Source organism: Micropterus dolomieu, linkage group LG10 (genome assembly GCF_021292245.1).
Source record: "Micropterus dolomieu isolate WLL.071019.BEF.003 ecotype Adirondacks linkage group LG10, ASM2129224v1, whole genome shotgun sequence".
NCBI classification, from domain to species: domain Eukaryota; kingdom Metazoa; phylum Chordata; class Actinopteri; order Centrarchiformes; family Centrarchidae; genus Micropterus; species Micropterus dolomieu.
The window spans coordinates 15537635-15555992 of NC_060159.1; the positions used below are offsets into that span (position 1 = coordinate 15537635).

The following is an 18358-nucleotide window of genomic DNA, read 5'->3' on the forward strand; positions in this document are numbered from 1 at the left end:
AAAAACCTTAAATACAAACACAAGTAAATCAATGAAACACATAATAAACTCAGGTAACCATAATAAACATCACCATCCAACATCAAAATACTTATTTTAAATCACTGCTCACATAATTTAATTTTAAATCCTAACAACTTTAACCCTCTACAACACAATCCTACACTTAGTTTTTCCCTTTTAAACTTTACAATACATTACTTTTAACCATGCTTCAAATCTCCATGATGTTAAATGTACAACACTTTAGTTTACAATTCAAACACATGGTTTTATACAAACATTTTTTTCCTAAATATAATTACATGATTCACTTTAATATTAAAATCCACCACATTTCACAAACAAACAAACGCTCACCGACTCCTTCCTCGTTCAGACAAGCTTTAGTCCTGCAGTCTCATTTTTTTTCCAGTTCCTCAACACATCTTCCCAGCCTGCTTTCTATCCTGTGAATGACTCCAAATCTCCTAATTACCAGATCCCTCCCACCTGGTGACTAACTAGCTGACTGCAGCTAAGCACCACAACCAGGGAAAAAAGGGCGTGGTCTGCAGCTCAGCTTGACAATGCCATTAATAACGTCATGAGAGGATGTGAGTCATTGCTGCAAAACTCCCACATGAACACACAGTTAAGTCACCTTCTCACTCAGATGACTAGCAGAAAAAATATAATATTAAAAAATATTTCTGTATTCTATTTACTGAGAGTCAGTCGGGAAATTTTCTTAACTTCTGCCCCCCATCCGGGAATGTCAAAGGTCAGGGTCAACTACAGAGCAATAGCCTCTGGAGCTGGGTGGTATAACTTCAGTAGTGGGAAGTAACTAATTGCGCTCTTCCATTACCAGTACGAGCTCAACTCACCTCGCCTCGACTGTACTCTACTTGACTCGGTTTGGCCGTGCTCCGTTTAGTAGCCCTCAATGTAGCTGGTCGTCATAGCGATGCCAAACACAACTGCCGCGACGTAATGTTCAATGCGACACACACACCAGCGATCCACACAGCTTTCTCTTTATTTAAGTTAAAACGTTTCCGTTTAACTTAAATAAACTTTACATTACTCAGAATGTAAAGTAATGAGTAAGTACATTACTCAGAATGTAAAGACAGATAAGCGGTATGAAACCCTTACAGCTGTGTTTTCCTCTGCCATTGTTGCTGCAGCGGTCTGTGTGACGGCGGGAGCAGAGGGCTCCGTGAGCGGGTGGCTGGCCGGCCTCGGGAGGCTTCCGCCGCCACTTGCGGAGCTCCTCAACTCCAAAACTTTCAAGCACATTTTTGTTCAGCCATCACTTTTTGTAAAACTGTCAATATTCGAAATCTACACAGTTGATTTATCACCTCAAAACTCCTCAGGAGTGGATTTAGTGATGAAATTACATACGAAAACTGTAAAATATAAAACTTTCTGTTTCTGGCATAGACTGTATATAAATATGGACGTAGTATCCGTGACGTCACCCTTTGGTTACTGAAGAGCAGGGGCGAGTTCAATTTCAAAATGTTTTGCACCAGTTTGCAACGTTTTCTGATTGAACGACATGTTTCCTTGCAACGTTGCGCAACGTTCTGCAAGGGCTTCGAGGTATGTTTTCTCCCGTTTGGTGGGCGTGTCTTAGGTGTTATCCAATCAGCTGCCACAAGTTTGTAAACACAACGGCGTTAGAAAGGCAAGAAAATGCAGCGCACTTGCGTACACAGCAGGGTGTTCAAGGCACCGCCATTTCCGTTGAAAAAAACGTTTTGCTATGTTTTGTTGGCGCTGAACTCGCCCCAGATTTGAAGCCCGAATTGGGCGGAGCTGGTCGTCGCCATCTTGGCAGCGAGTCACCGCGCGTCACTCACGGATAACCATAAATGGGCAGAGAGGCAGGTCGTGGGTGGAGCTGAGGTCACGTGTTGCTGAAACCACTCCCCCCTAGCTCGGCATGACCGAGTTAGCTCATGCTAAGGAGCTAATGCTATATGCTACTCTGCGTTAGCAGAGGTTGCTATGGTGCGTTCCATTTGACATGGGAAGTCGGAATTTCCGAGTTCAAAGGTCAAAAAATCAAAGGGAACGCCCCCTTAAGTAGGAATCCCGACTTCGGAAGTCGGGAGAATCACACTACCCCGACTTTGTGATCCAAGATGGCTGTCGGGGTTTTTATTAGCACTTCTGTGTACTTGTGTCTCATAGAAATGTTCGTACACAAAGTGCTGTCCAACAGCTGTATGTGGTCGTGTTGCTACAGTGTTTAGTATGAGTAAATACCGCACAATGCGTTTTTTTTAAATCAACCGGCTTATCAAAAGCTACCCTGGCCTAGTTGTAGCCTAAACAACAGCTGGCTGAGCGAGGTTTTCCGACTTGTAACTGGAACGCCGTCAACTCGGGTGTGACGTCATTCCCAGCTGCGACCTCCGACTTCCGAGGTAAATGGAACGCACCATAATAATCCTCCGGTTCTGTATGGAGGTTGGAACCTGCAGCCGTGTTGTTACCAGTTTATGGTCATTACCAGCTCAAAGTCAAGGTAAGACACCGGAACATATTAAAATAACTCAGATATCTGTTATTGACATTATACTTCACAAGGTTTTAAATGTTTTTTAATATATAAATGTGGTGACGTGTTTTGCAACACAAATGTTAGATTTTGTTGAGACCAACGTTAACTATGAATCAGTTATTAATTACATTAATGTTTACAGCATGTTTACAATGCTTACAGCTCAAACAAACAATTTGAAGCAAATCAATTAAGATTTGAGCTCCAACCCTAACCCCCTAACCCTAACCCTACACAACGTTAGTTACGAGTCGTTTTTGTTTGATGTCACTTCAGTATGTTGACGTTACTCGTAATAAACGTAATAAGCTAGCGGTAGAGTCCTTAGTTACATGATGGAAGCTGTATAACTTGTAAAACGTTAGCCACGGCTATTATCACGTTAATTAATACATTTTATTTATAATGCACTTTAACGTTACATTTCGACGAAATCTCAAAGTGCTACAGTAGCACTAGCAGGGGGTTAAAAACAGTTCCCAAGATATAACAAAATCAACAAATAGCAATAAATAAATAAATAGTGTTGAAAGGCCTTTTGAATTCCCCACACCGCTATTTTGAGTATGTTGCTGCTGTCGGCAGGTCTGTGTGAGATTATTGTCTGGAATAGGACACTTGAGAGAGAATGGTACTTTTTGTATTTGTCACGAGATTTTAGTGATCAGTTCTAGTTGAGGATCTGATGCCTCCACGTCTGCTACTCAAAACTTAAATTGTAAGTAATGTTACTAAGACAACTGGCAACTGGACATTTGATACAAAATTGTCTGTCTTAAGAGGACAACACAAAAACATTTAAAGACTGTCTGCCTTGTTCCATTTCTCCCACTTATGTGCCATAATAGTTCTGTCATCATTAAAACACTGAGGCATCTTTTAGAGGAGCATCTCAATAAATTAGAATACCTTGGAAAAGTTCATAGTGAGCACCAGAACCAGACTGAGAGATTAAAGGCTTCAGAAATCTATGCAGGTGTTATGAGTTATTAGCTGATTAGAAAGCTCTTCTCCAGTTGACATTTCTGTATAATTTACAATACAGAAATCTATTTAGGCTATTCTAAACTTTTTATACATTTTGAGATACTGGAGTTTTTATTTCCATGGGCTGTAAACCGTAATCACCAAGATGAAAACAAAAAGGGATTGAGATGCTTCACTTTGTGTAATGAATCTACAATATATCAAAAATTCACTTCTTGAATTACGTTAGAGAAGTAACTTCTCCACAATATTCTATTTTTTTAAAGACTCATCTGTATGACTTATTATTACTAATCTGTATGACTTATTACGTTTACTTACAGAGATCTGGGATGCATCCTCAGTGTGCTGGAAGTCTGTATCTGTTGGGGTGGACTGACGTGGAAAGGCCTTCTCTCCTTCAGTTTACTTTGGGCTTTAAATATTGTTCATATTTGTATTATAGTTCCATTTAAAAAAAAATAATGGTTTATGGTTCACATTGTAATAAATTCTATATATATTAGCACTCCCTGTCTTTACTATTTACTGAAAAGCTAATCGTATACCACAGATAAAACATGAAACATTAAAGCTGAACTCTTGCTAAAGAACATCAGTCTAGTATAAGTTGAAAAGTGAGAATACTCCCAACATGTTTCACATGAAATGTTGAAAAGTAATTATGCAGTGTATTTAAGTGTGTGCAGGAGTATTTTTACCTTATACTTTAAGATAAATAAGGAGCCATACACCCAGTAACAGAACCTGAAGTTTCTGAAGAGTGCCTTGTTTGCTGCTCTGATATGTCTAGTTTAAACACAGAATAATGTGGGCACATCTAAACCATCCTGTGGGTAAGTGCTGAAACAAAGAATGAACTGCACAGAGTAATTATGAATCCCACTAGGTGTTATTTATTGTGACGTTGCAAACTCTGAGGTCTCAGAGCTGATTGAATGCACTTTTGCATTCTATACAATGTAAGCCACACAAGACCTTCTCAGAGGTCGCAATAAATGGCACAACCTGCAGGGCTTCAAAACTATTCAGTGTGCAGATAATTCCTTGTTTTTAACAACAGAGTAACTTCTCAGTCAATGTCACATTTGTCTGTTAAAGAAATGTCAAAATAAAACAGTATATAACATCATCCTTTCATTTTTTACCTTCTACTAACTATGCAAAATGTTGACCTTAATATTTTCATTTACAGCTGTTAACTATAATATATTGTTGAGTTTAAATCACACAATTTACAATTAGCATAGCAAACTGCTGATGAATGAAGAATGAGATTTTATTTTATGTATAATTAGTCTGATAAATTTTATAACAAAGTATTCCTAATACCCAAGCAATAGTTAAAAAATTTAACTCTTGTCTTGCATTCATGAAAACATCAATATTAAAAGGTTACAAATGTAAAAGTAGTTTTGTATGACTTGAAATAATGTGTTGGAAGAGTTATTATAATGATAGAATTTGTTGATAAGAACCCAGTGTCATAATTTCACATCAGTAGTGAAACTCAGGTGTGAGTAAAAAGGCTGCGCAAAGAAGAAGCTGAAGAGCTGGTAGCTGGAGCTGTTATCTCCGGTAGAGCTGGATACAGCAAATCACATCTGGATGGTTCTGTAATCAGCTCCTCTGGCACCTGTAAAGAGAACAATGGGTAGACAGTTAAGCAGCTTCTTCCAAAGTGCCATTAAGCTACTGAACTCTGAGATCACCTCAGCATGAAAACCTCTCTGGCATGTGACAGTAATTAGGGGTGGCAATGTGAAATACACTTTTTACTAATATGTGCGATGGTTTGCTGCTGAACACTGTGCAATAATAATCCATGCTGCTAGACACCTGTTGACAACTCAAATCAGATGTCATTGAACGTTTATAATAAGGATCTTTTTTTATATTTCTTACTGAACTGTACTGCCTTTTTAGGCAAATTCTAATCCACCAAACAAATTTAGAGGCGGCTCTCACACCCTCAATTTCTTGCTTTAACTAAACCATCACCCCAGTTACAGCCCAGCTACCTGTCTGTAGGCATAACGCTCATTATATGCTGACAAAAAAGGTTGATGCAAATCTCTGCAGGTAGCCTACAACATCTGTTCTGCTGAATAATGCATCGACTTCTTTAGCTCCTTATCAGATACGTCACTGATCAAACGCAGTTATCACCTCAGAGTGCTGAATCAATCATCCCCACTGATGAACCCCACAAAGAATAGTATATTGTTTTTAAACAGTACACTCAGAGGTGCACGGTTCTCCTCGGCGAGCAGGCAGAACTCTGCAGCCGCTCCCTCCTCGGCTCTCTGCCTTTAAACCCTTCGTGTCCCTCTGGTTCAGTTGCAGCTACTTATAATAGTATCTGACTAGTATCAAACTGAACAGTGACTGCGTTACAGTATGAAGCCAAATATTACATTGCTTGTTTACTGTTAACATAACGTCAGCTAACAGAGCTGAGCCTTTACTTTACAACTTCACACAGACGCCTTTTCTTCAAAGCTTTATCACCCTAATGTCTAACACTAAGGTTCTCTCTTCTTGCTGACTTATCTTTGACTACTTAAAAGCTGTGGTTAGCACACTAACTCCCGTTAACTTAGCATCGTTAGCAGCTTGGGGCTGCTCATATCTGGCTAATTAGCGTAACGAGCAAAGCTCAGAAGCTACATGCCGACAGTTATATCTGTTAAATATTGTTAACACATAAATTAAATACAGGAATTTCACTCACCAACTGGAACACGGATTTCCTGGAGGTTCTCTCTCCAACAAACCGCACAGCCTGCCATTATTCATCCGGTATCTGCATGTAGAAATGACCAAATAGCTCCAACAGGCTGAGCCTCCGAGCTCCGTGTATTAGCTGAATGAGGCTAACAGACGGCGGACCGAGTGCTAGGAGTGAAAGGGCCAGAGACGCCTGTCAATCAAAGCGGCCACGCCCCTAATAATGCATAACTTTAAGGCTTAATATCATTTGAAGGGCAAAATTAGCTATATACACTAAAACCATCTTTTGAACCAGGCTGTAAACATTATTCTGCTGTAAAATTGGGCTTTTTTTACATGGAGATGGACTCCCTTCTGCAGCCAGCCTCAAGTGGCCACTCGATGAATTGCAGTTTCAGATACTTCGTCAGCCTGGAGACCAGAAGCTTGCCGCTTGCTTCAAGTATATCCAGCTGCAGCCCGCAGACCTGACGGAAGTTGACGGAAATTAAACTTCCACATATGGATTGTCCCAGAAGACACCACGCACATAACGTGATGACGTTAATCTCGGCTCACGTACAGTATAGATCCTGATGCAAACCGTTTTATTCTTTAGAGGCCAACATCAGAACTTTAAATACACTTCTGAGAAGTTCTGAGGTGAGAAATCAACTGTGTAGATTTTGGCAGTTTGACGAAAATTTACAGCGAATTGAAAATGTGTTCCATCCATAGACTTTATGGTTCCAATGTTTTCGGGGTTGAGAAGCTCAACAAGTGCCGACGGGTGTCAATATATAGCTGCAGTAATGTTACTGGAGGCTGCACAGCAACACAGTGGAGGTTAAACCTGCCTACCGCTGTAGGGTTAACCAGTCAACATGCATACAATCACTAACTTTAGGCACTAACCCTGTGATGGTTAGGGTAAGAGTAATATGCTTCGGGGGGCTGTCAGGAATAGTTAGCGAGCTAGCTTGCCTGCGGCCGGGTTAGCTCCCAGTCACACAGACCACTGCAGCCAACACAGCAGACGTGTCCAGCAACAGCTGAACGATAGTTTTGACCTAAATCAAGATACATCTGAACAGTGGTATGAATTGAAACATTGCTTTATTATTATCATTAGGTTGTTATAAATACATATTTGCAGGAATTATAGTATTAATATACTATGATATAGTAAATATTAACGCATAATGTACACTGATCACTACGTTATCACCTATCTTATTTATTGGCTCTTTTTTTTTTAACGGCTATGTGTGGGCCGAGCGGCCGAGATAAACGTCATCACGTTTTGTGCACGGTGGCTTCTGGGACGAACCATATATGGAAGTTCAACTTCCGTCAACTTCCGTCACATTTGTCTGCAGGCTGCAGCTGAAGTGACCAAAGGAGGAGGTGAAAGGTTGCTTTCCCTAAGTGCTGTTTCTGGGCAGTTCGATCGTAAAACTGGCCACCTTTGGCAGCAGCTGAGACAAGGCTTGGTGCCTGACTGTTAAAATGACAAAGACACACTAACCAGAAATTAGCTTTCTCCTGAACAGCCTATCAGAACTCTTGGAGAGAGGGCAGGAAACCCTAAACTGCCTCCCACATGTAACCATGGCAACTGACCTCCGTCTTTGTTTAATTACCTCACATGAAAGGATATTCTCCTCTTCACGCCCAGACGTGAATTCATGAGAAACTCCAGAACACCAGAGAAAGACACTGCCCTGAATTCTTTTGTATAAACAAGGAGTACTGTCTCCTCAAAACTCAAAGTATTACCTTGTTTAATTAAATAATCTTTAAGTTACTTAAAGCCCTCCTCCAGACAGTTTTAACTGCCGTTTTTGGTTAACGTTCTTTCTCAAACAGAGAATGGGGGTGTGGTTAATAGTCGGACGTAATACATTACCATGACAACCAAAAACTGACCGGCTGGAGTGTTCACTAATGATATGCTGTGGTTAACATCACTACACTGTAAAGTTTAGTACACTTTACTGTCTGGCAGGAGTAGCTATTACTTACCCATGATAGAAACTAATGTGCGCGGATCAGCTGTTATAAATCATACAGCCGATGGTCCTGTCACGCACTGCACACGATAACTCCCACTACGTTTTATGGTGCGCTTACTTTACCGCAGGGGTGGGGGGTCTATTACTCTGTTGAACTGTATGTAAAGACTTCTGATACCGTTGCCTCCGCTGCTGCTTTGGTAAAACGGCCGTCAGTAAAATGCATGTTGCAGACTGTATATAAGACGGTGGCAGGTGAAAGTGCGACGCGTCTTCTGTCAACTGTCCTCCAACACCGCACGCACAAATTCCATAATGAAAATGAACAGCACACTAAACCAAGAGGAGGAAAATAAAAAATAAAATGAAGATCCTCTGTTAGCTAACTTTCTGCAATAACTATGCTAGCTAACTACACCTGGCTAACTACAACTAAGTTAACTTAGCTAACTAAACTAGAAAGACCAACCAACAATCAGACACAGAGAAACATACCTACTGTAATTTCTAAGTAAATTACATGATAAATTAGTTAGCTAGCTCACAACGATGTTTATCGGTTTGATGCTCTGACTTAACAAGGCGTGACAGTTTTTTAACGAGGCATGACAGTGCGCCTGCGCAAGCTTGAAGAATGACGTATGACTTATGGAATTACTATAGTCATACGTCACAACCCCGTTTTAACAACTAAGCAACTTTTGCAACTTTGAGCACAAAATTAAGCTATTTGTCAAAAAATATTTGGCGAACTATGTGGGTAATCAACATTGTAAGAAAATGACTCAGAAAAATATGAAATATCATAGAAATGTCAAAATACACTGGAGGGGGGCTTTAACAAGTCCACTCCATTTGAGTAGTTATGTTACCATGTTGTTGATATTTGTTGTTGAAAAGAATCTAAATAAGTTAATTTTGCAGTGTTTTCATTTTCAGCAAGGATCCCTGACATTTCTTCATTTTATGTTGTAGCCAATGCTTTGTTCCCAACACTTTCTGACACTTCCTTTAGAAATGATATGAAAAAAGAAATTTTATCCTATACTACTCGATCCATTTTCCAGCTCGAATTTAATGTTAAATAACTAAACTCCTCAGTTCTTAGGTCAAGTGGTGAAGCTCAAAGTTGAATATCTACTCCTCATGTAACCAGAGCTCCCCCAAGTGGACAAAATAAGTATTACATGCCATCGTTCTGAAATGCCGTTTAATGTATAAATGTCACTCTGTATTTACCTGTTCATAATCTGATGCCATTCGTGTATCTTGCTTATATTCTCTAAGTAAGAATGTGTAACAAGACGTTAATGTGTAGCATTTATTTCACCTTAGTTATTTAATAAATTTCACCGTAATCACAGGAATTGTGTGTGTGTATTGTCTAACTCCAAGTCCCTGTCACGAGAATTTACTACTTCGATATGAGACTGACTGATTTAAGATAATTGAGTGATTATTAACTGATCATTAGTGAATAATTGTATAATTATTAAAATGCTACCCAGAGGTCCGGAGACTCTGGGTGAATTAAATCTCCGGTGGTGCCCTTTTTAGTTAATGAAGTTAATGAAATATTATGAAATATTAATTTTCATAATTTTATCAAAATCATACGTAGACATGCTACACAATGGAAAACCAAACAAAGGCGAGTCGAGTCGAGCTGGTAGTATGCAGTGGAAAAGGGGCTTAAATTTTTTAAGTACAAGTTTCAGGTACTAGTATTATAGTATTAAAGTATAGGCTGTGCGGAGATTAGAAAAAACATAATTAATCTTAATTACCTAAGATTAGACTGATTAACAGTGTATTAAGTAGTTTTAAGTCCCCTTTCCTCGACTGACTACAACATTGAAATGTTGCATCCATGGTAATTTATCAGTAATAATAATCCAATAAAACACAGAGTTTAGAATTTATCTGCATAATAATAAAACACAAAACATTATACTTTAATGGAAAAACAGGATTGTGCTGGTGAGATGCTTAAAAAATATTAAAGGTCTGAATAGTCCTTCCATCACTGGTGCAGTACAGCCAATCCTAATGTAGTTGGAAAATGGCACAGGCACAGGCCAGTGCTTCTTAGTGTCTCAAAAGGCTGTTTTTTTTAAACGAAAGCAGTTTTTCCTGTGTAAAGCCAACACTCATGTCCTCAAGATATTTCAGGAAATAATAAAAAGAGATTCCCTATCCTTTAGCATTGTTCTCATCCCGAATGAAAGACAAACATTGAGTGAGCTCCTGCTGCTGTTATGTTCATTGTGACCACACAGTTAAGTGCAAAATACAAATCAATTAAGTTTTCTCCAAATACAGTAAGTGTTACCAACTGTATACTGGGGATGCTGTTTGTTTCTTTAAGGATATGACAACAGTAGCTTCTTTGAATATGCTGAAAGTTCAGTGATTCGGGCCAGGCTGAATATTCACATAGAGATGATGAACGCATAAAGTAGAGGCCCAAAAAATAAATATCAAAATAATATATTTTTGGGGGGAAATGTCAAAGAGGCTGGGTTGTACTGGTTGTAATCGTGAAAGTGAATGTGAAACAGTGGAAAAAAAGTAAACAAGATGACTGTTTCGTTTCCTTGGTAAGTACTATAAATTTGTCACTGAGATATTACAGAACTTCTCATAAAAATCCCCCATCTAACTACCATCTTACCGTACATAACTAACTGTAAGTGTGTCAAGGAAATACACATTTACATGTCAGCCACATAATGGGTAAATGTCAAAATATCATAAACCGTCTGACCCAAACCCGTCACCTTGATTGAATCTTTCCCCTACATCTCCTTTAGCTCACCTGTTCATGTTTTGTGAGGCGTGTTTTATTGTGGATGTCTGAGGAGACCAGGTTGAACTGGTGTTTCTCAGCCAGTAACCTCAGCAAGATGACCACCGTCCGGCTGCCACACTTCCCAACACGGTTATAAACTACCTGGCTCGGGAAGGGGAGCACCTGCGAACACACACACACAGAAGGAGAGAAGAAATCGTGATATAGATCAAACTGAAAAGTTTTTTATGTTTTTCTCATTGGTATTGGAACATAACATTTTCACAAGCATGTTAATATCTTACTATTATAAATTTTATTGCTGTGTGTTGTAATTGTAAAAAAAAACCCTGTGACATCTGTTTCTCACATCTACTCTCCCTGGTGCTAAACCCTGCAACATATTCCCTTTTAACTAGGAAACACACAAAGATTAAGTGGAGGCATGTAGGTTTGTCATTGTATGCTTATTCCTCCACTGATCTCAATGAGTCAGACATTCTGCTGAATTCTCTGCAAAGCAATAATGATGCAACTTTTTACTGTTTCATCTCACACCACAGACACACACACACACACACACACACACACACACACACATGCTCACAGCTACAGCATATGCACGTACACAACTTATGACTCACCAGTTGAACTCAACTCAGAAGCTCAGCCATGATTCAGAGACTCAAATAAAATGGATGTGAGTGTGTAAAACATTTCTCTTTGAAAACCAGGCTTGTTACAGTAAATCTTTGCTTGCAAGAATAAGGAAATGTTTGCACAAGGGCAGCTAGAATGCACTAACTTGGCAATTATCCTTCAGTGCCTAAACAGTTCAGTGGCCCCTTAAAGAGGTGGTATTATGCTCATTTTCAAAATCCTATTTAGGGGTTGTACCAGAACAGGTTTACATGGTTTAATTTTCAAAAAACACCATATTATTTGTCATACTGCACATTGCTGCAGCTCCTCTTTTCACCCTGTGTTGAAGGCTTCATTTTAGCTATGGAGTGATACATCTTGTCTCTAAATGATCTTTGTTGGGAGTCGCACATGCACAGTTCCTAGTTAAGGACTACTAGCCAATCAGAAGCAAAGAAGGGCAGGTCAGCGAAAAGACGGTAAACAGCTTCGATTCAGCTGTAGGCTACATGTTGCCTACCAGCTTGGACTGGAGCAAGAGTTTCAGAGTGGTGAGTTATTAATCTGTAACAAAAGTATCTTTCATCCATAAACTTTTAACTGAGCTCTGTCTCTACATCACAGTAACAACTTTATGTCCATTGACTGCTTGGAGGGTAGCTGGTGTTTGGAAGGGAGAGGAGAGGTGTGCTGCAGCTCAGTGTTTTTCCACTGGTGTTTTTGAGGGCGTGTCGGACTAGTTGCTCGGCGAGCATTATGACACGTATTTTCATTGTGACATCACAAGAAAGGGAAGTAAGGGCCGGACTACAAACTAGCTGTTTTCAGGCAGTTCAGAGCAGTGTTTTCAGTGGGAGATGGTAACTCCCTTTGGGTTCGGCTTTGGGCTTTTTCACTTTGCAAACCTAGTACATGCACATATATATAACTCAATAAAGGAGAGGGGAAAAGCCAAAAACCATAATACCACCTCTTTAAGAATGAAGGCTATCCAAGCGAATTTACCAGTGAGGACAAGAGTGACAGGGGTTGAACATTTGACAGACTGTGTGTTTGGAAGTAAGTCTGACCGACTCAATTAACTAGTTCTCTGGCTCATGAGGTGGCTAGTTTTATAACTTGGGCTGAATGACTGACTGATTGACTGTTGCCAGATTAACCTGTTTCTCCGCACTGACCTGAAATTATCATTCATCTTTAGTTAATTGCGGTGCTCTTTAGCTCTGGTGCTGCAGACAGCAGTTTCCACACCACAGAGCTCAGCGTGGCCACACATACACACTTGCTGATTTTGCATTGTTTCCTCCAAAAGCAGCAGTCCCACCCAAGCACACGGTCAGTATAAACTGTGAGAGCCTCTCTGAGTGTCTGTCAGATCCAAGTAAAAAGGCAGAGAAAGAAAACAACAGGGCAGAGAGTGAAGGAGCCAGGGAGGGAGAAAGAAAGAGATGGAGTGGGGAAACTTGTTGAAAGAGTAAACACGTCGTCACTGTATCGATCCCACTTCACGTTTGTTTTCCCCAAAATCAGAGCATTTTACTGGATGTCATTAGATTACATAATAACAGGGTTGAGAGAGTACAGATAATGTATTTTTATGAATACAAGTATATTCAGAGCAGCTTCTGATTAACCCATACCAATTTCAGGCTTAAAAAACTAATTTATGGTTAGCACTGCCCCCTCCGTGTAGCCTACAAATACAGATTTTTCGATTTGTTGAACAGATACAGATACAGATAGTGGTGTACTCACTCATCCCTGATATCTAATAGACTGAACCGGCTTGACACTAATGTGAATATTAGATGCATGCGTACATTTGTCCCAGGACGGAGGAGGGTTAGGGTGAAGTTGAATAACAATTCACAGGTGATATCTGTGCTTACACAAGCTTATGCAAGTTTTGTTGACAGGCATGCTTCAGCTTGTGTCACCTGCTGGAACGTTGTCATCGCTTACAGTAAAACAATCTTGTACATCAGATATTGTTATAACAGATAATATGTTCTTGGCGTTCAAAAACAACCCCCCCCCAAAAAAAAATATTGGTAGTATTGGAAATTTCCCCAGGAAACGCTTTTGACTTAATAGAAGATGGTTCACTTGGACAACATCCCGACATTCCTCAGTGTTTGGCAAGTAACTGCAGACTTCTCAGCTTATCACAATGACGCCAATGAAATACATGCAGTGTTTTGCAGGACACCATTCCCTGCTGATATGATGACAAATGACTGTGTCAAACCTCAAACAGCCGGGTGTTGTATAACACAAGAATAACATCAGAGATGCCATCAAAAGTCCAAATCTCCCATCGGCATTGACAGCACTGAAAGGGCAACCTTTCAGTTTGTGCTATTGTTGTTCCCACTCTGTAGATCTTAGGTTTCTGATGCACGCTGTGAGAAATGTTTGCAGTGTCTGCCAGTGAGGGATTCTGTCAATAGTCCATCCACGGTATAAAAAAGTATTATGTAACAGCCAGGGCTGTATTCCACATTGTCTGATCTGGGTGCTCCGCTCCCTCTCCAGAGTGTCAGGCTGTTGTTGTGGTATTTACAGCTCTGATGCTAGTGAGCCAATATCAAGTGGACTTTGAGGAGATGAGTAGTCCTGTATCTTTCCTCTCTCTCTCTCTCTCTCACGCTCTCTCTTCCACTTTCTCTCCTCTTACATTGTCAGTGTCCTTTCTTTTCTAGCACCCTTCCCACACACTTGCGTAAAAAAACCTGCAAACTCCTCATGCTGTTCTGAGACATTCAGAGATGAGACATCGGCCATATACATAAATTATGATCTCTGGGTTCATTGCCCTAAACAGTCAACTGCTCATCCCACGCTGAGTGTAGAACAGCATGGTAGGGTTGCAGTCAGGGCACAGTAGAGATTCCCAGCTTCTTCCTGTTATTAATGATCTATCCATTTATCTCCACTCCCTCCCAGAGAAGAAGAGAGGGAGGCTAACTGCTCTAAGTAGCTGTGACAGTGGATCTTCCATCCAAGTATGTTTATGTGAATTAAGATGAATTGATTTTCAGTGGCTGAGAGGAAATGGGAAACTGACAACATTTCCTTCAGCAACCAATAACTTATCAAGCTTGCATGGATATTAGAATGTGAATTGGATATTTTTGAGTGCAAATGTCTTTTGTTTTGTCTTCTGGTTTAATTTATAACGGAAGGCATTAGCTCATAACATCATCAAAACTCTTCTAACACCCCTCAGTTCTTTAAAAGGCTCTTCAAAGGTATTACTTTTTTTTTCTCCTTTAGATCAGAAGAAAAATTATCAGTTTTTTTCTACATTTCAAAGTTCTTCTAAAAGGACATGTCTTCTGGCATTGCCTTAAAAAGTGGATGAACAAAATTATATAGAATAACTCTTGCTATAAATTGTCCTGTTTAAGATTTAGTGCTAAGGCAAAAGGAATTGTGGGAAAACATGACAGGAATGTTTATATTGAGAAGCACATTTTACACATATGTAAAAGTGTAGGGGGGACATACTTGTCATGCTTCCATACACATTAAGACTCATAACTCTATTCTGAGAGTGGTGTGGTTTTTCCAGAGGCTCTCATTTACGTTGAGCTTCCAACTCGACTTCTAACCTTTTCCTACATATACCAGAAACTCAGTCTTCTGCATGCACTACACATGCTGCAATGCGACCGGCAAGATCAATCGCAGCTGCAGCAGGAAGTCAATAAAAACATAATGAGAGATGTGGTGCTGTAGCGTTTGCCACTGACATGACATCAGCATTGTCTGTCTGGGAGATGAGATGACAACAAATATGCAGTCAATCAAAGGTAGCCAACTGTGTCTATGGATGCTGTGTGTAGTTAGTAAAGAATGTAAAATCACAACATTTCAAGTCATACAGCCAGAGTGAAAGGAAGGTGGGAAAGAATAGCTTATTGATTTTAAACTTCGGGAACATGGTGGGGCTTTAGAAATAAGGTTTAAGTTTGTTTGGTCTGGGTCACATAAATACAACAGAAGAACAAAAACAACAAAACCTATAAATATGTGATATGTATATTTATATGCATATATATCATCAAGCAAATAACATGCAATGATTAAATTGGTTGCCATGTTTTCCTTGATAGTAGTAGCCCATTAAAAACTGAGATTGTATGCAGCATTGCATTGAGTTTCATTGGTTGATAATGTTGTGTATTTCGCTTGTATCTTTACTCAAGCTCCTTCAATGCATTATCTGTGATTAATGGTCAATTCAAACAACTGGGGGTTTTCAGCCCTGAATAGTGTCAGGCCGTGAAGAGTCCAAACAAGCTCCACCAGTCTCAGAACAGGGCGCCAGCACTGCCTGTAGCCTGAGAGGCAAAACCTGGGACAAAATTAAAGCGTAAAGCTTATTGTTGTGAGCTGACAGTAATAACTGAAGGTGATCCAGAGATGAGCGTATACACATTTTTACTCAGAGTGATATGCAGCCTGCTTTCATCACTAAACAAAATCTGGAAAGGAATGTTTTATTCAAAAGCTGGAGAAACGTGTTCAGTAAATTAATCTTTGTCAGTCCCCTCTGCTTCTTGGAGACTTTCCCCTCCATTAAAATCACACTTTTCTGCGTCAAAATAAATTCCAGAGCTTCTGTGTTTGTACAATAATGTAAATATTCAGAATTGCTCCAGGACACAGTCAAGCTGTTACATTCCCAGCTCTATCTCCAAAGGGAAATGACGGAAACTATTTGTAATTTATTGGACTTAATTTCCATAAAATTTTGGGGAGCGCATATGATGCTGAAAGCTTGGCATCAAACCTACAATATGTATAAAATTAATTGGCATTGTGAGTTTTTTTACAGGGAATGATTTCGCCTGAAAACTGGCATCAAGCAAATTCCAACAAATAGTCCACAGTGTTCCAGTCAGCCACAGTTTGTTTCATATAAATAACGCTTGACTGTTATCTGTACGAAACAAGCCCTGTGGTTGCCCAGTTTAGCTTAGTGGCCAGAACAGATTTTTCAAAGTAAACACATAACTCATAAACATAGCCCAGATGTGACCTAACATACTGTAACAGCTGCTCACATCGGCCACAAACAAACCTGTAACCAAACTAGATGAAGTCTCAGCTTAGCTACGTGCTAAACGCTACACACAAACCAGAGAAAAAACACAGGCTCTTCGATCAGAATGGCTGAAAAAATAGAAGAATGGTATTAAATAGGCGAGGAATGAGGTGAAAATGAGGTAGTGATTGATTAAAGAGGGAGATAATGAACAAGGGGCAGACAGAGAAAGAAAGAAGTTGGCAGAGACAGAAAGAGGGAGCACAGGGGAGAGATAGTCACGCAGACATGCAGCTGGATGAATACAAGGCCCCTGTGTCAGCCCTGTATGTGTGTGAGAGAGTGGGTTCAGAGCATTACTGTAGCACTGAAGCCAGGTCCAGTTGGTATTTAGAGGGAGTTTGCACGCAGCTCCCTCACACAGACCTAACCCTTATCCTGACAGGACTGGCTTGGAAACGTAGGGCAGCACATTGGAGACAGAGAGGTTAGGGGGAAAAAATGTAAGCACAAAAAGGGGAAAATGGGAAATAACGCAGATACAGAGATGGACACAAAGACTTACTCTTGGAGCAGGGGGTCCGTGGTCGTCCAGATATGTGGATTCACCTGCAAAGACAACAAAGCATACATGTCAGGATTCTGACTTACAACCGCTTACGCCATAACTAAAAAGAAATAATGGGCATCAAAACAACTACTTTACATCAGCACAAAGACAAAGGTATTTGAACTGTGTGTTGCTAGTTTGAGAACCCCAAAGATGTTGCGAATGTTGTGAATAGGCTCATGTAATCAAAGTGTTTCAAAATCTCACGTACAGTTCCCTGAAGTATATGTATGAAAAGTTATCTCTCTGCTCTTCTCAGCTAAACAATCTGCCTGCTTTAATTAGGCGTCAATGTCCAAAGAGAATTATGTACTTCCACATTTGGCCATTTGGATTTTTCAGATAAACTGAAAGATGACGTGTCTGTTTATAGGTTGAGGAAATTCTCTTAACTACTACTTAAAAAATAAATAAATATATAAGCCATTAAAAAGCCATTGGATTAGCTGACCCATGCACTGCCACAAAGCTGAAAACAGAGTTTTTCTTGGCTCATGAAAAAAAGATGATGTCTTGGGGACACATGGTACAGGAAACTGGTGCCTCTTAAACTCTCCCATGTCCCCGACTTAAGGTCCCAGATCCCCTAATATGAAATGTATTATTTAATTCATTAAAAATTAAATGGAAATGGAAACAAGCCAACTTGAATGCCACATCTATTCCCTGTCAATAATCTATTTGTTATGTCTGTTACATGTGGTTTTGCAGTATTGCTAACCTCAATCATTATAGGATTTTGTTGGCATGAAAGCACCATTCTTCCCACATTAATCAGATTCATTCATCTTTAGTCCCACTCCACATTTTACCCCCTGCCACACCCTAAGTTTCAGCAACAACAGGTGGCCCTTGACTTGAAAACCCACACCCCAACAAAACAAACTGCCTCTCATCCTCTGCCACAGTCATGCAAAGAAAACAGCCTGGCTCTTCTGCATTAAGTCCGAGGACATCATGAAGAGACTTACAACTTCTTTATACAGTA

The 18358-nt window shown here is 39.9% G+C and overlaps 1 protein-coding gene and 1 long non-coding RNA gene across 2 annotated transcripts in view; both read right to left on the minus strand.

Moving 5' to 3' along the window:
- LOC123978327 overlaps positions 1 to 563 on the minus strand; it is a 1204-nt gene extending 641 nt beyond the window's left edge. The window contains exon 1 of the long non-coding RNA XR_006826921.1: positions 361 to 563. This is a non-coding gene — a long non-coding RNA (uncharacterized LOC123978327). The remainder of the gene's footprint in view (positions 1 to 360) is intronic.
- The window catches only part of usta (uronyl 2-sulfotransferase a), a 67469-nt gene that overhangs the window by 19052 nt on the left and 30059 nt on the right, over positions 1 to 18358 (minus strand). The window contains exons 2-3 of the mRNA XM_046061533.1: positions 17326 to 17369; positions 11093 to 11248 (exon numbers count right to left, since the gene is read on the minus strand). Coding sequence (XP_045917489.1) covers positions 11093 to 11248; positions 17326 to 17369 — 200 coding nt within the window. The remainder of the gene's footprint in view (positions 1 to 11092; positions 11249 to 17325; positions 17370 to 18358) is intronic.